General features: G+C 41.9%; 1 protein-coding gene across 5 annotated transcripts; it reads left to right on the top strand.

Annotated features, from left to right (window-relative positions):
• The first annotated feature begins 822 nt into the window (after nucleotides 1-822).
• Nucleotides 823-21,449, top strand: sfswap (splicing factor SWAP). 5 transcript variants are annotated; one of them, XM_089020759.1, is made up of 19 exons: nucleotides 823-1,182; nucleotides 2,294-2,457; nucleotides 3,717-3,848; nucleotides 4,707-4,780; nucleotides 5,138-5,366; nucleotides 5,467-5,567; nucleotides 6,122-6,272; nucleotides 9,261-9,504; nucleotides 9,670-9,828; nucleotides 9,930-10,023; nucleotides 10,734-10,794; nucleotides 11,338-11,441; nucleotides 11,520-11,670; nucleotides 14,074-14,270; nucleotides 16,064-16,431; nucleotides 17,229-17,360; nucleotides 18,193-18,330; nucleotides 19,745-19,814; nucleotides 21,009-21,449. In XM_089020759.1, exons 1-19 carry the CDS (start codon nucleotides 986-988, stop codon nucleotides 21,072-21,074), a joined length of 2,832 nt encoding a protein of 943 aa, XP_088876885.1. In that variant the 5' UTR covers nucleotides 823-985; the 3' UTR covers nucleotides 21,075-21,449. The 5 variants fall into 5 exon arrangements, with proteins under 5 accessions (XP_088876885.1, XP_088876886.1, XP_088876884.1 ...); XM_089020760.1 differs by having other exon boundaries at nucleotides 4,704-4,780; nucleotides 9,264-9,504; nucleotides 11,523-11,670; XM_089020758.1 differs by having other exon boundaries at nucleotides 4,704-4,780; nucleotides 9,264-9,504.
• Nucleotides 21,450-22,381: the final 932 nt, after the last annotated feature.

Here is a 22,381-nt window from a genome sequence, read left to right as displayed (position 1 = left end):
GGTATTATAATCAAGAAAACTATGTTTTACTAATGTATCACTTTAATTTGCATGCACTCTCAATAAATAGCTTGGCAGAGGGGCGCATAATTCAGACGTCTGTCATGGGTGACTGCGTTTCCTGCCGGCAGTAGGGACAATCTTTCTGGTTCCGAGTCTCTGTCCACAGTGTCTGACTGTCATATCTCTGACATCCGATATGACCAAAGTGGCAACAAGGGTTATGAAACTGTTAGTTTCATTGAAGATGTTACATTGCCCCTGGATGTGAATGTGACTAGTTATTTGATTGGCTGGAAACCAGTCCAGGAATATTTTTTTAAAGTCAACATTATCCACAAGCACTATGCACTTAAGAAGTTTAGGAAATTGGATGGAATTCATCACTCACAGTTGGATTTGCTGGACTTTGCTGACATTTTATGTGTAAAAGTTCTTTGCCAACACTGTTTTTTTTTTTGTTTCTTTAATGATATTGTATTTATATGAGGTCCCACTGTTATCATAATTACAACTCATTACAGCCTTTTAATGGGATGTGAGTTGTTCATTCCGTTCTGCAAACCGCACTTTATTGATGAGTAACTGCCGCTGTATAACATTAGGGCGACAGGCAATTTAGCGGTGTATTATGATATGCAGATTCGCCACATATCAATCCAAAGAACTAAAAAATGTTCTGACGATTGATAGACAATTATGGGTGGTATTATAAAATACTTTTGATTTATATGTATTTAGGATCCCAAATCCTAAAATATTATTTTAATTTCAAGGCAAGTTGAGATATGACGAAAGTGCCGACCAAGGCACAACGCTGCATTTACTACTTTTCAACATGGCGACCAACAGCAGCGAGCATTTTTGTGCTTGACGTGCATGAAATACAGACTAGCTTGAAATCGGGTCCCGCTGGGAGGTGTTTGTTTATGCCAAAGTAGTATTTCGAGACACGCGTTAACATATTTTGATCATTTATTTGGAGATGTATCGCCGCGGGACTGCAAAGAAGGATGCAAACAACAAACCGGCGACGGATGCGAGTGACAGTGAAAAATACGCCGACCTTTTGGTTTTTGGCTACGCCTGTAAAGTATTCCGAGACGACGAAAGGGCTCTTTACCACGAACATGGAAAGCATCTTATCCCATGGATGGGGGACAAGAGCATCATGATTGATAGGTCGGTTGAACACTTTAACCGAAACGCTATGCTAACCATCTATCTTGTCCGTTAGCCGGTTTCAAAGTTGACGGAAGTAGTTGGAGTTCGTCTTGGCAGAAGCTCGGGCATTGTCTACAATGTTTCCTCCATGTTGTAATCGTCTTTTTGGGACCTTCTACGGTGCGTTAAAAATAACGGAAACGACATTTCCAGAGAAAAACGATGTTGTGGAAAAACATCGCACTCCTTTGATGCTCACTAAACGTCCCACAAAGTTCAAGTGTTAGCTGCTAACGCTTCTATTTTATTGTTGCCTTCACTCCACCACATCGATCTACTTTAATTCCATTTGTTTTCCTCTCAATTGGGCTTTGCATTTGGCATGTTGGACTTGTTATTCATCTGGAAATGTCAACCTCGTAGATTTTCGCTGGTTATGCTGTAGTAAAGACTGTCAATGTTTTTAATGTGTTTGTTCTTTTCCCGATTAAATTCTACCAAAATACAAGTCAATGCCCATGTCCTATCTACAAGGCTCGCACGACACAAACTAACCTTTCTTTTCAATGACCTTGACATGCAGTAGTATAAGTTGTGGTTTCTGTACAGCCTTTGTGTGTATGTGTTAATCACATAACCCAGTTCTTTCCCCCAGCAAGGTCGGCTGAAGGGGTTCCGGCGAACCCCCGAATGCCGACCTCAGCACCCCATTTCTTTGCCTTCCTGAAGAAACTGCTACTGAGCGATGGAGTAGACGGACGAACCCAGGAAAATGTCGTCCGTTTGCGTTCTTACGGATAGGTATTTATGTACTCGGGTTTGTGTGAATGTAATTCTCTTTACAGATGTAGAAGTATTGATGAGTGTTACAGGGGGAACCCTGTAAGGTAAGGGGAGTTGTTTTCATTGATTTTATTTCTATCTAGGGTTCGTGGCTTTTATTTTGTTCGCCTTCTGTGAACATTGTAGCATTTTACAAGTCTCCTCACTTTAAGATGGCCTCCAGAATATTTCATATTTTAGCTTTAGGGGTGTTATAGACCACCCGCCCCTGGTAAGTAGGCCCTTTATGTTAGATAAAAGGTTTTTGTCAATTTCCTTCTCGCTAATGCATCATTTCATCCAACAGATACGATGGGCGTGGTCACTTACACGACCTTTCAGAGTATGACAGTGGCTCATGGAACACGTCCTACCAGCTGTCGGAAGAAGAGGCCCGAATCGAGGCGCTCTGCGACGAAGAAAGATATCTGGCCTTTCACGCTGATCTGCTGGAAGAAGAGGCGAGACAAGGTAAGGGGGTGGACAGGTTGTCCACATTTTGTGATTGGGGACACCCTGATTTGAATTGATAATATTGCTGTTTTTAAAAGTGCGACAGAAAAATGAATTCAAAAGATGTTCAGAGCTATTTTTCCAACATCTCAATTTGATATGCTGATTCCTTTGATATTCGAATGAAACAGATGATTTTGATGACAAAGTCCCTCCCTGACAGACTTATTGAGTCTCTTAAAGGACAACAGACACCCCCTGACAAGTTGTGTCCATAATTTGTCAAATCACTTCAAATGTCTTCGACTGACCGTATTTTACAAAGATCCCACGGCATAGAGCTAGATTTGACCTTTTAAGACTCGCGCTGAATATTCCGGAAGTCTTGTTTTTGAGTTGGTGACGATTCCTGACGTGACGTCACGGAAGGAACACCCCTGACCCAGAAAGCGACACACAATGCATTTTGGGTACTTTGTTTGGTCTGAAAACTTCGTGTTGATGGCGAAATTAGAAGGAAAAGACATAAATAACACGATGGTGATTCGTTGTGACTTGCACCAAGACAACTATTTGATACTAGTTGACACACATTCCCAGCGGACAAATGAGCCCATTTCCAACGGAGCTCGGGCGCCATCTTTTGCATTTTCTGGGACGCTACATTTCAGTCCAGATGCCATTGACGGCACAAATTGACATGGGAGGACTCCTTTAATGGATTGCAAACATTTATGCTTTCCTCTTCAGAACTATTTGAATCATATTCATAATTGGATGAGTAACAAGAAAGCATCTTTTTCCGAATCTGAACTCTCTGAAGCCATTGTTTTGATTCTGGAGCAAGGCAGTTTGTGAAGGAGTATCCTGGTGTGACGTCACGAATAAGTGGGCGGGACTTTCTGAATCTCCCCAGCTCATTTTGTGGCAGTTTTGGGACACTTGAAGTAATTTTTATTGGTGTTTTGCATTTGACTAAAAATATCAACCTGTGTGTTTTGGGTATTTTAGATGCTATAACACGTTTTACTGATGTCAGTTAGGAAACAAAAAAAGGTGTCGGTTGTCCATTCAATGAAGTTATAGGTATGAATTTCAATAGCAACGTTCAGGGATTATTCACTTTTATTTCTCATTTGTTCCTGAATGAAGCACAATTATTCAATTCAATTTTGGAATTGGTCCCTTTTTTTTAATTTCCCAGATGCATCCTTGCAAATAACTCGCCGTGTCATATCGTGCAAGATGATGCTTGACGTGTCATTTGCCTTCCACAGAGGAAGAGTACAAACGCCTGAGCGAAGCTCTCGCCGACGAAGGCACCTACAACGCTGTGGCCTTCAAGTACACCGCCGAATACTACGACCCCTCGCAGCCGACGGAGGAAGAAGACGCGAAAAAACGCGCCGGTGAGAATTCCCACGTCACGCGGTCGATGTCGCAATCATACGTGGCTCTTTGTTGTGGACTTCAATCTCTCCGCAAATGCGCATCACGCAGAAAGAAAAGCCACGAAACACGACCACTATTAATAATCATAATAATAATAATACATTTCATTTCTCAGTGCCTTTCAAAACTCTCACGGGCAATTTACCGTCACAGGAGAAGTTTTTTTCTGTGGGTGAGCAGCGGCAGCCACACGCGCCGGCGTTCACTCAACCTGGAAACTAGCTAGCTAATAGCTATATATAGATATAATAGATAGCTAGCTAGCCAGATAGTGAGTTAGATAGCTAATACACAGCAAATAGCTAGCTAGCTAGATAGACAGCGAGATAGTTGGATAGTTAATAGACAGCAAATAGATAGCTAGCTACAATGCCGGATGGACTCATTAAGTTGGAGATCCCATGTTGGGGAAAAAAAGCTGACATTCGCAGACATTTTTAATAATCACATGCATCACATTGTCATAAGAAGTAATAAATTGGGAGAGGGCCTTCTATTGCCACAAGGTTAATTCCAATAACATGAAAAATCATCTGTCAAAACATGTAATATGTTGCTTGTGTTGCCCTTAGCGATTGTCCCCCCGTTTATTATAAATATTAGTCACCGCAATAGCTTTTTGTCTGTCCTCTTGTCCCTGTCGTCGTTAAAAGATGGTGGACTTATTGGCCACCACAACAGATGGCGGCCAAACTAGGGGGGCTATTTCGCTTCCCCCGGATGGGCAATCAAAGAAATAAAACATTCTTAGTTACATCGCACCCATTCAATAACTGATCACTTTTTTTCTCCACATATTTTTAACGATATAGAAGAACCGGAGCCTGAAGAGAGTGAAGAACCATTCGTTGCCCCACAAGGACTTGAGATCCCCCCTGATGTCGAACTAGTGAGTATTTCACATCACGTCAATTTTACTCTGTTTCATTACTATTATTATTATTATTATTATTATTATTATTATTATTATTATTGGTGCTATTGTGAGCCGTTCCAGCAGTTCCTGTATTTTGTTTTTCTACTTCTTTCTTTCCTTTCCTCTTCCTTTCATAACTTTGCCGCTGTGTTACTTCCGGGTAGAGTGAACGCTGGTGCCGATGGCTGCCGCTGCTCACTTGCACAAAAGAAATACAAATAAAAAATCTTATCCGGTGACTGTAAAGTGTCCTTGAGCGTTTTGAAAGGCACTTCTAAATGAAATGTTTGATTATTCTTTGTGTTAATGACTGAATTGTGTGCGTTTTAGCCGGCCACCATCAAGACCCACAACATAATGGAGCGGACAGCCACTTTTGTGTGCCAGCAGGGCGCTCAGTTTGAGATTGTGCTGAAAGCCAAGCAGGCTGCCAACTCCCAGTTTGACTTTCTTCGTTTTGATCATTACTTGAACCCTTATTACAAACACATCCTGAGGGCCATGAAGGAAGGTCGCTACAACGTGGCCTCCACCAATAAACAAGAGCCACCAGAAGAAGGTGACACGCATTCCGTCTCCCCTCGGCAAACTCAACTTTTTGGATCCGACCGACTCTCATGTGAAGTTTCTTTTTGTCACTTTTTTTGTTGTTGTTGTAGAATCCAATTCTGATGATTCAGATGACGACGGCGATGGCAACTATCTCCATCCGAGTTTATTTGCACCTAAAAAATGTTCGAGACTGGAGGAGCTAATGAAGGTGAGCAACGTGTGACGTAAAACGGAAAGATCCACCGGCGTACTACATAGCAGTGTCCGAAATAACGTCTGCCCGGATGACCGGGGCGTGCAACTTTTATGTCAGGCGTACAACTTACAAAACGTCTCTGCCCGGGTGGCCGACAACTTTTTCAAATCAAACGTTTGCTTTATTCAATAAAGCAAAAATCTGAATAAATTATTCCGATTTTGAAATCTTCGTGCGGTTTGGCATCACGTGACATCACGTCAGGAATCGTCACCAATTCAAAAACAAGACTTCCTGAATGTTCAGCGCGAGTCTTAAAAGGTCAAATCTAGCTATATGCCGTGGAATCGTTGTAAAATACACTCAGTAGAAGTCATTTGAAGTGATTTTACAAATTATGGACACGACTTGTTCGGAGGTGAAACTCATGTCGGTTGTCCTCTAAAGGACAACCGACATGAGTTTCAGACACTGTAAATAGTGATGAAGATTGGAGTCTTCCGGTTGTCCTAAAAGATATTTTGCTTAATGCGCATCCATCTTGATTGACAATTCCCTTGTGGCAGCCACTCCAAGTGATGGATCCGGACCACCCCCTCGCAGCATTGGTGCGAAAAGCCAGAGGGGAAAGAAATGGCATGGCCGCAGCTCAAAGCGGCGCTGCTGAAGTAGCCGATCCCGCCGTGACCGCCACGGCGACGCAGTACGCGGCTGACCGTGAGTTTAACCTCCCACCGCTAGAGCTACGTGTTTATCGATATTAACTCATTTGCCGCCATTCGCAAATTTATTCGGGAATTGAAAATGTGACGTAGAGCGCCATTCCTGAATTTGTTCATTGATTTCTTTTTTTCATGCTTGGGTGCTGATAAAGTCCTGGCCATGGCGTCTGGCATTTTCCTTTTTTCCCATGTTTGCACTTTGTTCCAGCTTTGGCTGTTGTTCAAGCGCTATATCAATCAATATGGCTAGCTGGTTGGCTGGCGATCTGTTAGCTACCTATCCGGCTAGCTAGCTATCTATTATCTGGTGGCTAACTCTATTAGTTATCCATTAGCTGGCTAGCTGGCTGGCTGGCTATCTAATGGCTAGCTAGCTTTATATTTATTGAAGTTATTCCAGGTTGAGTGAACTCTGGCGCGTGTGGCTGCCACTGCTCACACACAGGTAACTGATCCAGTGATTGTAAAGTGACCTTGAGAGTTTTGAAAGGCACTTACAAATGAAATGTATTCTTATTCTTATTCCGTATTACCGTTTTTGCTTGTTGTTGTTTTTTTTTTTACTTCAAGATAGCGTCTGATTATTCTCCATCGCTGCATTAACCTTGTTGGCAGAATTTTATGATGGATTTTGATCATAATATTAATACGACCTTTTTTTCACGAGTGGGTGACATGCCATTAAAATAAAATAAGGTTCCTGATTTGAATTGCGATAACAGAAAAAGCACATAAAACCGGTGTAGAAAACAAACGAGTATTTTTTTCCGAGTTTTTTCATAATCACGTTCGCAGCCCACATTAGCTTCCGATGTTTCATTGTACAGTGATACCTTGGCTTACGGACGCTTTAGCTAACAAACTTTTCGCTTTACGAATGTTAAATTCGCGAGAATATACTCTCCTTGAGACACTTTATGCAAAAAGCTATCCATTCCATCAAGCCATCGACGACCATCAAAAAGGTAAATATACGACTTTATTATACTGTACAGTTTATTTCTTTAATTACAATACCATAGCACATTTATTATACATCAAATAAGTTCTATTTTGTGTCCTTTTAAGCCTTATGTAGTAGAAAATTCTGTTTTATGGGGACCTGGAAACAGATTATTCTCATTTCAATGGTTCCCTATGGGAAATTAAGGTTTGGAATACACACTTTTCGCCTTACACACTCTGTTCGTTTGCCAAGGTATCACTGTATCAAAAAATCCGGTTGTTCTAATCAAGTATAAACGAAAAATGAAAACGTAAACGTTGAAATGAAATTGGACTGTCAAAGACTCCACATGCGATTTCAAGTCACCTCTCTGTCAGCCCACAAAATATATTCCACTGCACACATTTTTGTCCTGACATTTTCCCACTGTTACGCTTGCATTTTCTGATTAGAGAAAATTGCATTTGCCATTAAAGTTAACTAGTTGAGTGACAAATGTGTGAATATCACCACACCCCTCATTCACACTGACTATTCATTTCCTTTCTCTTGATGACTCCACCTCACAAAAACAAGCGCGACCAGGCACATTTCGCGTACGTTACGCAGTCACGACTTCTTTGTCTAGAAATTAGTTCTCGGAACCCCCATTTTTTTTTTTGCGTAGCTATTTAAAAAAACATGAGAATGAACGATAAAGTGCGAGCCACAAAGTAAGCGTGGCGTAGCGGCGCTGGAAATATCACAGCCTCATAATGAGCACGCTTGCTTTGCTTAACTCTTGAGGGCTGAACACAAGCAGCGTCGTGATGTGTTGTTCTCGGGAGACTCATTTGAATGCCACTCCTGGCGCGGGCGCATCGACTCGAGTACGCCCGGCCCGGTACTATTTACCGCGCTCGCCGCCATCGTCCAAACAAGCGTAAATCTTCAGACGCGATGCTGCAGATGGATTCAACTTGTTGGCCTTTTTGCATTTTGGATGCCGCAGTTTGACATTTTCATCATTTCATTTTGGTGAAATGTGTTTTTAAAATCCCCAGAAATTGACCTTTGACATTCTGTTGCTTCCCAGACGATCTAATGAGAGCCTGCCCAGGGAAAATTTTAGCATGTGGATGCAAAAATTTTAGCATCTGTTTAATTTCTATTTTTTATCTTTATCTTTATTATTTTTTATTTTATTTATTTATTTAAAAAAAATATATTTTATTTTCTTTATTTTTTATTTATTATATTATATTATTTTTTTTATTTTCTTTTCTTTTTTTCTTCTTTTTTCTTTTACTTTTTATTTTTATTATTTATTATTTTATTTCATTTCAATTTATTTTATTTTATTTTACTTATTTTTTATTATTTATTATTTTTTATTTTGTATTATTCATTTTTATTTATTTTATTTCTAATTTTTTTATCTTTATTTATTATCTTTTTTTATTTTTTTATCTATATGTTTATTTTTTATCTATTTTGTATCTTTATTCTTTTCTATTTTTTATTTTTTTATCTATCTATTTTATTTGTATTTTTTATTTTATTTTATTTTATTTATTTTTAATTTTAATTTTTATTATTTTGTTGTATTTATTTTTGTTTGTATTTCTGTTTTATTTCTGTTTTTAAAATGTTATCATGTTTTCTTTCAGTGTATAAAACGCCCCCAAAAACCTCCATTTTCTTCAAAAGATGACCTTGCTCCTTATACGTTGGTGTCTTATATGTGAAGTAATATTGAGCCACAAAAGGTCTTGTTCTTCTTCTTCTTCTTCTTCTTCTTCTTCTTCTTCTTCTTCTTCTTATTATTATTATTATTATTATTATTACTCTTAAGCCGGTTAATGGCAGCATCTTATTCTGAAAGTCATAGCGCAGTGCTACAGAAAGCTTCTTTCCTCCTACTCTGATTTATCGCCCTGCAATTGAAATGCATGAGTTGAATTGTTTTTGTGTTTTTGACATTCACGACAGTCCCAAAGCTGCAATTTCTCAAAGTGTGTTTGTCTCACGTGTCCTCCTCCCCCCTTTTGTGTTTAGCAGCAACTACATCTGCCGTGTACTACGGCTATTACATGCTTCCTGATGGAACGTACTGCATGGCGCCACCTCCCCCAGGAGTGGATGCCGCTTCCTACTACAGCGGCGTGCCCTCATCCGGGATGATTCCCACCGCCGCTTCTGGAGCATTTCCACTTTCGGCGACGTCCACTTTCTCTGACAACTTTGACGTGGCATCATCGCAAGTCGCTGACCATTCTCAGGTCTCCGCCGGCGGAATCAGGTAGCTTGAGCTCGATTGCACGTCCAAACATGACAATCGCCAACGTTCATGTAAATAAACCAGTCGGGTCGCGCTTCGATGACAAAAGTGCGTCTCCGTTGAGTGATGATGCTCAGGTCACTAATGGCTTTAAACTTGTCCGACCTCGTTGACTTCTCCTGAAAGCAATTTCAAGGTTGACGCCGCTGTTGCCACGGCGACGGCAGCGCCCGCGATCATCCCCCCTCCGCTGGACATCCAGGCCGTCATAGACAAGCTGGCCGAGTACGTCGTCAGGAACGGGCTCAAATTCGAAGCCAGCGTCCGTGCCAAGAATGATCCGCGGTGAGTGCGCCGACCGCTGCTTTCTTTTTCCTGCTTTTCATCGCGTTAAAAAGCTTTTCCCGGTTTGTCTGCCGTGTGCGCTTCATTTGTGTCCGCCATAGGTTTGACTTTCTGCAACCTTGGAATCAGTACAACACCTATTATGAGTATAAGAAGAATTACTTCATGCAAAAAGAAGGAAAAAGCTTTGCGGAGGTATGTGGGTGTCACTCCTAGGCCTTCAGTAGTGCTACCTCTGAATCAATCAGCTCCGAGTGTGGTGTGATATTATTACGCGGCCACTAGAGGGTGCCGAATGATAACCTCATAAAATTGCAATAATATTTGCTATTCTTGCTCGCTTCGGTGCTGTCCAACCTTATTGATGTCCATCTGTTCTTAAAGTCTGTCTTGGAAACGGCTTTAACAGTAAATCTGCAACCAAAATCATTTTCGTCTCCCAGTGGGGAAATTTACATTTCACAGCAGCAAAGTTATGAAAGGAAGAGGAAAGGACAGAAAGAAGTAGAAAAACAAAATACAGGAGCTTCTGGAAAGGCAGCCACTCTGGTGGCGCCATCTCGAAGTAAAAGAAAAAAAAACTAAATAACATGACAACACAAAGACATTCATTCTTCACCACTTGCTGTACCCTCTTTGTGACATGAAGCAGTTGTAGATGAAAGAGGAGATGATCAAAGCGTCCTTTTCAGTAATGGATCAGGGACGTCGTGGTGCAATGCGCCCGTCTGCTACAAGCTAAATGTTGCATGGAACAGTTGTCGCGAGGAAATACATTCTTAACACGTTTCTATGTAGCCGTTTGTTTGACAACATTTGGCATCACTCACTTTCTTAGCGATGATGTATCGACATTGTGAATTTAATTTTATAATTTTCACACTTCTTATGTCCCTTTTTTTTAGATGTCTGCAGATGCAAACATCCATCTGGATGAATCTGGCAGTGATTCCAAAACCAACAAAGGTATTTGTCTTCTCTCTTTTTAGAATTGCTTTCTAGGGAAAGAAATGGATACTCATTTTTTTCCCAAATAGTGGTTGGTAAAAACAATAGATACTTTTGTCAGTAATATTGGGAATCTGCCAACACTTGGTGCAAATGATGACGGCTACCCACGAGCAAGGCGGCAGGCCATCTATGAAAAGTCGATACGATGGCTTTTCTCGACCCTGTTTGTGTTTTCTACAGTCGTTAAAACTGAACCAAAGTTATTGAATGCATAGAGCATTTTTTTATATTTGAATAATAAATTGACGAAAAATGGACAGAAATAGCTAAAACTCTGGTCTAATGTGTGGTTGTCAATTGCAATAAATAGCTTTTTAATCAAAGCCAAAATTGAAATTTTTATGGGTACGCATCTTTTTGGGTCACCCTGTACCTTTATTTGTCTCGCAGTGGAGAAATGTACATTTCACAGCAGCAAAGGAAAGGAAAGAAAGAAGCAGAAAAACAACATTTTAGTGATGTCACCATTTTTTTGGGTCTATTTCTTTACTCTCGCAGCATCTTTTGCACCGATATGTTTTGCCATCAAGCCAAAGGAAAATGAATTGCTGCCACTGGAGAAAAACCGAGTCAAGTTGGATGACGACTCGGATGAGGACAAGGTTTTATTTGGCATTAAAATACGGATGGTGTGATTTCAAATCCTTATTCTAAAAAAAGAAAAAATGAATGTATGTTAGCAGTTGCTTGAAAGTGAAAGTCTGCAAGCTGTGGAGGGGAACGGTGCACAAGCGGTTGAAAAAGAGCCACCGCCGCCGCCGTCGCTGCCAGTCGTTGCACCGGAGGAGAAGAGGCCGTGTCTCAGTTTGCAAGAACTGGAGGCAAAACAAGGTAAAGTATCTATTTATTCATACGTATCTTATCAAATTACCATATTTTCCGGTGTGTAAGGCGTAGAATTAAAGGACAACCTAACTGACATCAGAAAAACGTTTTATAGCATCTAAAATACTCAAAACACGCAGGATGATATTTTTAGTCACATGAAACCAGTGTCTAAAAAGTACTCAATTTGAATCCGGAAGTGGCCAGTTTCAGAAGGGCCCGCCCCCTTGTTTGTGGCGTCACCCCAAGAAATCTTTGCCTTGCTCGACAATCAAAACAATGGCTTCAGATTGGGAGAAGATGCTTTCTTGTTACTCATCCAGTTATGAATATGATTCAAATAGTTCTGAAGAGGAAAGCATCAATGTTTGCCATCGATTAAGAAGTCCTTCTGTGTCATTTTGAGGCGCCTGGACTGCAATGTAGCGCCCAGAAAAAGCACAAGATGGCGCCCAAGCTCCGTTGGAAATGGGCTGATTTGTCTGCTGGGAATTTGTGGCAACTAGTATCAAATAGTAGTCTTGGTGCAGCACACAAGGATTCACCATCGCGTTACTTATGTCTTTTCCTTCTAATTTCGCCATCAACACAAAGTTTTCAGACCAAACAAAGTACCCAAAATGCATTGTGTGTCGCTTTCTCGGTCAGTGACGATACCTATCGTGACGTCACAGTAGGTATCGTCACCAACTCCAAAACAAGACTTCCTGAATATTCAGCGCGAGTCTTAAAAGGTCAAATGTAGCTTTAATATGCGATGGAATCTTTGTAAAATACGCTCAGCAGAAGTCATTTGACAAATTATGGACACAACTTGTCCAGAGGCGTCGGTTGTCCTTTAAAGTTTTAAAAATAGCGTCTGGAGGTTGCGGTCGTAAGTACGGGTGGTCGTAAGTCGGGTGTTACCTGTATAATACTCTTAATTGCTCTAAATACCATTCGGTCCGTCTTAATATTACGTATGTTGTCCACTTCAATGCCCTTTTTTTCTCCTGCTTTTTAAGACGATAGCAAAAAATAAATCAATAAATAATCGACTGCATGTCCATTAGTTCAACTCCCTTAAAATGCATTGTGCACACTTTGTAAGACCCCATTGTTAAAAATAAGCTTTTAGAGACCACTTTTTTTCTTTTTCCCATTTTGGGTCCAACATCCATCATTGATCATGTCATGTAACCAATATGGCCAACTGCAAATGCACATTCTTTGTGTTACTCGTGCCAACGGGATCATTATTTTTCCCGGTTTTGAAATGTGTACCCTCTAAAGGGTTTTTTTCCACACGGGCTTTCTCTCCACCCCCCCCCCCCCCCCCGTTTCTGTGTCGTCTCATTTTTGCTGTTCTCCTGGCTTGTTTACATAGTTTTCTTTCCGTTTCCGTCAATCTTCTTTTTCTCTCACTCCTCGGGGCTGTGAATTTATTTCACCCTCATTGTCATGCAGATTTCTCCACGCTTCTTCCCTCGTGCCGATTTCTCAAATCGTTTTTTTCGATGATCTGCCAACACAACGTTAGTGTTACTTATCATTAAAAAGCGAGGAAAGATCAAACTGAAACATCTCCATTTACTTAGGAAAGTCATAAAACATTACTTGTGTCTGACTTTTGTGTTTGTTGGAATGGAATATCTAGCTGGCTATTAGCTATCTATCTATAGCTAGCTAATAATAATAATAATAATAATACATTACATTTTAAGCGCCTTTCAAAACTCTCAAGGACACTTTCCAGTCACAAACAAGCATAGGTACTATAATAACTAAACTATAATCACAAATACAATGCAATAAATAAAATAAAATTATACATAGAAACAAGAGAGAGAGCTACACAGAAAATGCAATTTTAAATAGCTATATATTATCTAGCTTTCTATCTATTTGAGTTACTTCCGGGTTGAGTGAACGCTGGCGCGTGTGGCTGCCGCTGCTCACCCACAGCAAAATGTCTTTTGTGACTGTAAAGTGACCTTTAGAATTTTGAAAGGTGCTTGGAAATTAAATGTATTATTATTATTATTTGGAAAACAAATTGTAGTAATTATTTATTTTTTTACTTTTATCACCTTTTTTTGCCCATATTTTCCCGTTGGCATTTGTGTACTACAGTAAAGTCTTGTTATGTCGATATTCTCGGGAGTCGGAAAAAATATCGATATATCCGATCCTGTGGCATGTAAATTTTCTCCTTGCGTTCATAGAAATAGTATCGTAATAAGCAGTACTATCGATATAACCGCTATCGATATAACCAGACTTTACTGTAATTCATCACACCTAACAATCCGATTGTCACCATTCATTCTTGGTAACGTTTGTCTCGCAACAACCAGGAAAAAAAGTGCATTTAACAGCCAAAAAAAACCCACGTAAAAAAATCTACCCATCCCCCTGTTTTCATCTCAGCTAAACAGAAACTGGAGGATCGTCTGGCAGCCGCAGCCAGAGAGAAACTGGCACAAGCATCCAAAGAGTCCAAAGAGAAACAGCTACAGGCGGAGAGGAAGCGCAAGGCAGCGCTATTCCTACAAACTCTCCGCAACCCATTAACGGGGGAGCCAGAGGCCAAGAGAGCTCAACTTGATTTATCCGCGCAATTTGAGGTAAATACGTGTTTGAGCCAGCAGCGTCTGTACCTGTACCTGTATTCATTTGACTGGACCGGTCAACAAAAATACAACAAAAACAAGATGAGGACTGATGCGTTAAAAGCGATCGTTTCATCTGGTTCATGGCTCTTCAGGGTGTTTGTTACAAATGGGATGATAAAATCAGCAGGAACCAAGGTGTTGAACACAATACGTTATTTTAATCTTGTAATAATACATTTAATTCCAAGCGCCTTTCAAAACACCCGAGGACACTTTACAATAAAAACACAGCACACAATAATAAAACCATAAATAAAATGAGAAATAATAAAATAACATTGAAAGCAATTTTAAACAGATGGGTTTTGAGGTGGGACTTGAAAATAGGGAAGTTTGGGAGCAGAGCGGCTGAAAGCTCTGCATCCCATCGTGGTGAGACGGCCAGGGGGCACATAGTGGTATTGTAGACAGCAGGGACATTGTGAGGTCAGTTGAGGAGGGACAGAAAGAGAGAGAGAGGGATAGACGTGTTGGGAGAGCTTTTATAAAAGACGGACAGGATGTGACGTAGCTAGCTAGCTAGCAAGCTATCAACTACTTTCGATTGGGAAATTTGTACATGCGCTCTGTGCCGTCCAAAATGAATGAATGAAATTGTAAGCAACCGCTATCTATCCGTATTTTACACCGCAGCGATTTTAGCTAAGATGTTTGGCAATTCTTTTGAGGCTAATTACAGGTAACATCCGACTTGCGACCAGCTCGACTTATGACCACCCATACTTACGACCACGACCTACAGACCCTATTTTGAAAAATTTTATTCTACGCCTGGCACCGCAACGCGCTAGCAAGCCGACCATGCGTACGACAATTTTGGCTAGCTAGCTTCTCACTCGCGCGCAGCAATAAACCGTGTGATGGCACCAGAGGTGGGAAGTTTGCGAGTCATTTTGCCTCTAAGTCTCTATTCAACATTTTGAATAGATTTTGACTTACAACCATTTTGACTTTTGACCGTTTGGTCGGAACGGAACTCGGTCGTAAGTCGGATCATCGATGGACCACTCCTGTACGACTGAGAGCTCATACAGACGTTTGAAAATACACCATTCATTGGGGATGCGCCTTATACTCCGGAAAATACGGTGTGTATATATTTTGCTCCCCCTCACGACATTTGCAACCCAAACAGGTGAAACGCTGGCCATTTGTTGTCATCCCGCTATTGGGATAAGCATCCTTAATTTTAAACATAGCTTTGCTTCCCGTCATTTCATGATCTCTTCCTTAACAACCGATAACGCGGCAACGGAAAGCCGTGATAAATATTCCTCGCCCGACTTTCCCGACTGTTTTTAAATGGCTATTGATTGTCCCCACGCTTTATCTCATTTGCCCCGCCCCCTCGCCCCTTCTGTTGTCCCCCCTCCCCCCGGCCGTTGTTTTACGCTCTGTCCATTTATTTTCACAAGCGGTTTTTAGCAAAACGGTTGTGAGTTGATCTTTCCATCAGCCTGAAATTAAACCGAAAATGTCAAATCGAGGCAGAGGTACAGATTGCGCTTTTGAATTGGGACGGACGGCCTCAATAGCAACTTAACCCTAAAAGATGACATTTGACCGTGTGAAATTAAAGGTCATGTTTAATCCGCTGATGTACTTTTTTTTTTTGTTTGTTTCGTTTCAAGGGATGAGGCGGCACGGCTAGTCATTAGGCGACGCTTCGTGTTTGCGTTCAACATTTAGCTTGTACGTTGACAATTTCATGCCCTTAAATTTGCCCTCTCCCGTTCCGCTTCTAGATGCAAGAGGCCCTTTCCGTGCTATCCAATCTCCCGCTGTCGCAAACGACCCCCGCGACCCCTTCGCATGTCCGGGACGGTCGATCCCACAGCGAGAGCCGAGGAGGCCGTCGCGGCAGTGAGGCGGCGGCGTCGTCTTCGGCGCGCCGCCGCTCGCCGTCCCGAGACTCCAAAAAGGCCCGACGCCGAGACGCCGATCGGGAGAGACGCAGAGATCGAGAGCGGGAGAAAGATCGAAATCGGGACACTGAGAGGGAAAAAGACAAAAGGAAGAAAAAACACAAAAGGCGCTCACGCTCCAGATCCACATCCAGGCCAAAAAGCAAACACGCGCTTTCCGCTGCTCGTCGGAGGTCGCGCCGGTCACGGTAAGACTCTTTCAAATTCATTCGCCGCACTCGCACGTCGTTCGCTTCGTTGTAGTCGTTCGTTCATGCAAGTGAAGCTCGACTGGATTTCCTCCTAAATGGCCATCTTGCATTTCTATTTCCAACATCTTGTTTGAAGTCTATCCGTCTACCTATTTTCAAATACGCTGGGCGTGCTGAACACCCGCAAAACGGTTGCCAGCCAATCGCAGGACACATAGACAAACAAACAACCACGCCCGCTCCGGACAATTTCGCGCGCTAAGCTAACCTGCCATGCATGCTTTTGGAATCGATGAAAAGCTTTCTTCAGCCGTCATTCTTTGAAGGTGTCGGACGTTTTGTTTCTTATCCAAAAGGCTTCGTCAGCAAACTAAAGTTTTGCTGGTATATAGGGCCAGAGCTACCAGCCAAATTTTAGTTCGCTTACGAAGCTTCTTTTCCAAAATTTCCAATGGTAATATATACCACATTTTCTGGTGTATAAGGCGCACCGGAGTACAAGATGCACCCCCGATGAATGGTGTATTTTCAAACTTTTTCCATGTATAAGACGCACCGGACTATAAGGCACACTGGACTATAAGGCGCACCTTCAGTGAATGAAAAAAGTTTTCCAAATGTAATATATACCATATTTTCTGGTGTATAAGGCGCACCCCCAATGAATGGTGTTTTTTTTTCCAACTTGTACGCACTATTTTGACGCAACATTTCTTCGTCGATGTTTTCACTCGTGGAGGTGTGTTTTGTGCTCCACCTGACGCCATTTATTTTTTTTTTTTTGGTCTGCCAAGATCGCGCTCGCACTCTCCGAGCCGAAGGGGCCGCGAGGCTCCATCACCAGAACCAAGACGTGACGTCAAGCGTCGCGCTTCCCACCATCACGGCAGCAGTTCCAGCCTGCCCAGGAAACGTTCGAGTTCCAGGTGATTTGGAGATCTACTCAACAAATTTGCAGCGCACCACAACTGGACAAATGTGTCTGCAAACAAAAATACCATTGCTCTTTTTTATTGCTCAGGTTCAGAGATAAGAAAAATGGTTGATTGTTTATTATTTGGATTATATTTTAATGTTTCATAAAGCAATGTCCCTTGGATGACCGTGTTTACCGGTGTATAAGGCGCACCTAAACACCTTCATTTTCTTCAAAAGATGACCTTGCGCCTTATATGTGAAGTCATATAGAGTCACAACATGTCTGGCAACGACTGTCAGCAGCCACCGACTCCATTTCTGTAGCGCCTTATAATGTGGTGCGCCTTATATTTGGATGACTTCAAATATAAGGCGCACCGAGCGGTGTCGCTGGAAAAGGTGGTGGGCAGGGTACGGAGGGTCCCAGTAGGATTTTCCGCGCTCTTGCCTTGATTCTTGCAAGTCCTCAAGAGTGGGTAGGGCAATGTCAATGATTTTTTTTTTTCCTAACTGTCCGTTGTAAGACTAACGATGGTCTCTTAGAGTACTTTATTTTATATATTTTAAGTTTATTTTGTATATTTTTTGGGGGGTCCGCGAGGGGGGTTACTAAAATAATGACTGTTGCAAATGCGATTTTGTCGCCATGCTAAATCGACTTTGATGAAAACTGGAACTGACATCTCCGAGCCTCCATTTAAAACGCCGCCGCAATCTGCTGAGCCTACAAAAAAAAACCCGCTTGCATCTCGGATGAATTATTGCTGCCGACCGCCGTGCAAAAATGTTTTAAGAGCCCCCCCCCCCCCCCCCCTTATTTGTTGCCATCATTTCACGCAGGTCTCCCGTCCTCAAAAGCAAAAGCGCCGCGTCCTTGGGAGCCAAGAAGACGGCCGCTTCCTCCGTTTCACCTTACCCGTCGCCCACTCGTGCTTTGTCGCCGTCATCAAGCCCCGCCTCCAGCTTGGCCCAGTCCAGGTAAGCGCTCCATTTATCTTCTGGGAACTCTTGAGACCACTTTGGATGTATCTTTATTTGTCTCGCAGTGGAGAAATTGACATTTCACAGCAACAACGTTATGAAAGAAAGAGGAAAGGAAAGAAAGAAGTAGAAAACAAAATACAGGAGCTGCTGGAAAGGTAGCCACTCCCACGGCGCCATCTTGAAGTAAAAAAAACTAAAAAACTAAATAACAAAGACAGAGTCATTCATTCTTCAGCACTTGCTGTACCCTCTTTGTGACATGAAGCAGTTCTAGATGAAAGAGGAGAAGATCAAAGCGTCATTTTTTGCAGTGGATCAATATGCACACCACACTTTGGGGGATTTGCCTGAGTGTCTGAAATAATGTCTGCCCGGACGCCCGCGGTGTGCAACTCACAAAACGTCGCCGCCCGGGTGGCCGACAACTTTTTCGAGAAAAGAAAAAATAAGTGAAAGATTTTTTTTTCAAATCAAATGTTTGCTTTATTCAATAAAGCACATGTTTGAACGAAGGTTTCGAAATCGGAATAAATTATTCCGAAATTGGAATAAATTCTTCCAATTTCGGAATTAATTATTCCGATTTCGAAAGCGGAATATATTATTCCGATTTCGGAATAATTTATTCGGATTTTGGAATAAATGATTCCGATTTCAGATCTTCGTTCGGTTTGGAAATTTCAGAATTTCAGTTTGTTTGGCAATTTTCATACTCGGCATGGCAGCCAATCAGAAGCCTGCTTTGTGCTTCCAGACTTTCTCGAGCGTTATAAGGTCAGGCATTTGCATATCATTTTCATGCACAGAACCTCAGCCCCAGAAGAAAAATTCAAAAGGGAGCTAAAAAAAATGATGACGCTACAAAAGGTAAACATACATACATTATCCCGTGACTGTAAAGTGTCCTTGAGAGTTTTGAAAGCCGCTTAGAAATTAAATGTATTATTATTATGAAAAGCATCGTGGAAAGAGAAGTTCACGTGGCTTGTAGCAGACGACGCGACGCAAACATTGCATTGTGCAACATGCCAAACAGTGTATGGACAAACTGGAGCAAAATCATTAGCAAGGGATATTTATGATAAATTTGTGGTAGGTACATCCTTGATTAAAAAAAATGCCTTAATACAACAATGTGTTTTTTTTTTTTTTTTTTTTTTTTGCGATTAGTCATCTTATTGTGTTTCAATTTGTGAAAAATGGGGCAGGCAACTTTTTTTGCAAAGTTTTCTGCCCTGGTGTCGTTTTTATTAACTTGAGTTTCATTCAGAACCTGCTAGGACCGACTCTGCTTCCATTTTTTATCCTTTCATTTGGCTGTTCCAGATTCCCGCATTGCCCTCCCTCCGTCCCTCCCTCCCTCTGTTAACTCGTTTGGTGTCTTTCTTGTGCTCATGTCTCTCCGCAGGGGTGCTTCTCAGGAGAAAGAGCCCGTCTCCTCTTCCATCGTGTCTGCGGTCCAATCCAGAATCACTCAGGTATCAGCGGCTTTCTACCCACAGAGCCAAAACACATTTGTTTATTTCGCTGAGTCACCGCGTCTTGACAAACTCCCGCCGAGTTATTGTCGCCACACACGCACAAGTCCGCTTATTACAATTTAAAGCCCACCTGTGATGCTTTACAAACAAACAAACAAACTGAATAAATAATTCAACGTCTTGTAATGGCCTCCTTGCAAGTCACCTCATCCTTCGCCGTCGCCGTTTTGTCTCGTCTGCGCTAACCTCGCGCTTTTTTTATGACAATCAATTCTCGACAGGTCTCGCTAATTACAGGTAACATCCCACTTATGACCGGCTCGACTTCTGACCATCCGTACTTACGACCACGACCTCCAGATCCCATTTTATAAATATGAATTCTACTGGACCCTCCGCACCCTGCCCATTACCTTTTCCAGCGACTCCCCTCGGTGCCCCCTCACAGACCCCACCCCCCCCCCAAAAAAAAAAAAAAATACAAAATAAACTTGTTGAAGTACTCTAAAACACCATCATTGGTCTTACAATATTACGTCAAAAAATATCATTGACGCCGCCCTACCCACTCTTGAGGACTTGCAAGAATCAAGATCCTACTGGACCCCCCGCACCCTGCCCACCACCTTTTTCATCGACTCCCTTCAGTGCGCCTTATATGTGAAGTAATATTGAGGCACAACAGTTGTCAGAAAATGGATTTGTTGTGGGTTAATAAAGAAAAAAACATATACAGATAGCATCTGACTTACGACCCCACGTACTTACGACCATGACCTCCAGACCCTGTTTTTTAAAGTTTTAATTTCACGCCTGGTACCGCAACGCGCTAGCAGCCCGGCAACGCGTACAACAATTTTGGCTAGCCAGCCAGCATGTCACTCTCGCACAGCAATCGACCGTGCGACGGCGCCAGAGGGGGGAGTTTGCTAGTCATTTAGCCTTTGAGTCTCTAGTCAACATTTTTAATGGATTTTGACTTGCGACCGTTTGGTCGGAATGGAATTCGGTCGTAAGTCGGATGTAAACAGATAGAAAGCTAGCTAGCTAATTGATAGCGAATAGATAGCCAATAGCTAGCCATCTAGATAATTAGCCCCCCGCCCCCCCAAAGAATTATATTTCACTCACTCTAAAAATGCTAATTATGCTAAAACCATGTTTTTTTTGTTTCTGTCGCTCTCCATTTAGGATCTAATGGCCAAAGTGCGCGCCATGCTGGCCTCGTCAAAGGTTTTACAACCCCCCACTTCCTGAAGGCGTCCCCCCCCCCACCCCTACGTCACCCGCTTCAGTATGGAATTTTGACCTTTGACCACCGACCTGAGTAGGTGGCTCAACCGCCGATGATGGATCACGTCCGTTTAGCCCCGCCCACCTCAAAGACATTTACATGAGTACTTTTGATTTTACAAGTTTCGAATATTTGGAAACTTGCAAAAACTGCGATGCTCCTTCTATGAAGGATATTCAGTATACACATCGCCCCCCCCCCCACTAATTTGACTTTTAACCCCCACAATGCAACTTTTGAAATACATTTTCATTTTATACTTGACCTCGGCGCTCGTGTGGCCTTGGATTTCACATCCCAAACCAAACTTCTAATAAAGTTTGAATTCATAATTCTGCCATCGCCGACGTTCAAAGTGAGTTTTCTTTATCCCAGTCCAAAGTAATCGTTAACTCATTCACTGCCAAACGATATCCAAAAATGTGTCTGCTCCAGTGCCAGGGTTTTTGTCATTTTCAGACCCACAGAATATTGAGTTTTAGGACTACATAAGCATTCAATTCAGCGTGTAAGAAACCTTATACTCTCTATTTTAATAAAAAAAAAAAACAGTTAATTCCTAAGTTATATGTTTCTGGAGTTATCTGAGCTTGAAATGGGGGCAGTTGTACAAAATACAATTCAATACGTATTGATTTATATAGCGCTCATTATTTAGCTGGCTAGCTGGCTACCTAGCTAGCTATTTCCTATCTATTTGCTGTCTATTAGCTATCTGCCTAGCTAGTTTTCTATCTATTTGAATTACTTCCGGGTTGAGTGAACGCTGGCGCGTGTGGCTGCCGCTGCTCACCCACAGAAAAACTTATCCTGTGACTGTAAAGTGACCTTGAGAGTTTTGAAAGGTGCTGACCTGTATTATTATTATTGTTGTTGTTGTTATTATTATTGGCCAAAATTGTCCTGTGATAACATGTTTTGACGGCCATGTTAATCGTCTTGGCAAAAGGACAACCAGCTGATTTCACAGCCGAAACGTACAAAATAAAGCCATTTTCCCCAAAAATGTCACCGCTAAATGTTTGAGAACGAGCATGTTATTGATATGACAGCCCCCCACACACACACACAAAAAAAAAAAAATAAGCCCCTGCTATTCTTGTGACGATTTGGCTTGGCCGCAACCCCCAAGGCTCTTCCAGATCAACGTTTCCAGTCGGAGGGTTTCCTGCGAAGTGGCTGCGTCGTCACTCGGTGAGGATTTCACAACTCCAGATACAGAAAAAAAAAAACATGGTGGCAATGATTGACGTATTTCTCTCCCCGCAGA

The sequence above is a fragment of the Hippocampus bargibanti genome, linkage group LG18 (genome assembly GCF_051943395.1).
Source record: "Hippocampus bargibanti isolate YZ-2025 linkage group LG18, ASM5194339v1, whole genome shotgun sequence".
NCBI lineage: Eukaryota > Metazoa > Chordata > Actinopteri > Syngnathiformes > Syngnathidae > Hippocampus > Hippocampus bargibanti.
The sequence above is the reverse complement of the archived record's forward strand: the minus strand, read 5'-3'. Positions and strand labels throughout refer to the sequence as shown.

Coding starts and splice junctions, on each gene's coding strand:
- sfswap (XM_089020756.1), top strand. CDS start 986: ATGTATCGCCGCGGGACTGCAAAGAAGGATGCAAACAACAAACCGGCG. Junction 1,183..2,293: donor AAGAGCATCATGATTGATAG/GTCGGTTGAACA, acceptor TTCATCCAACAG/ATACGATGGGCGTGGTCACT. Junction 10,795..11,337: donor TGATTCCAAAACCAACAAAG/GTATTTGTCTTC, acceptor TTACTCTCGCAG/CATCTTTTGCACCGATATGT.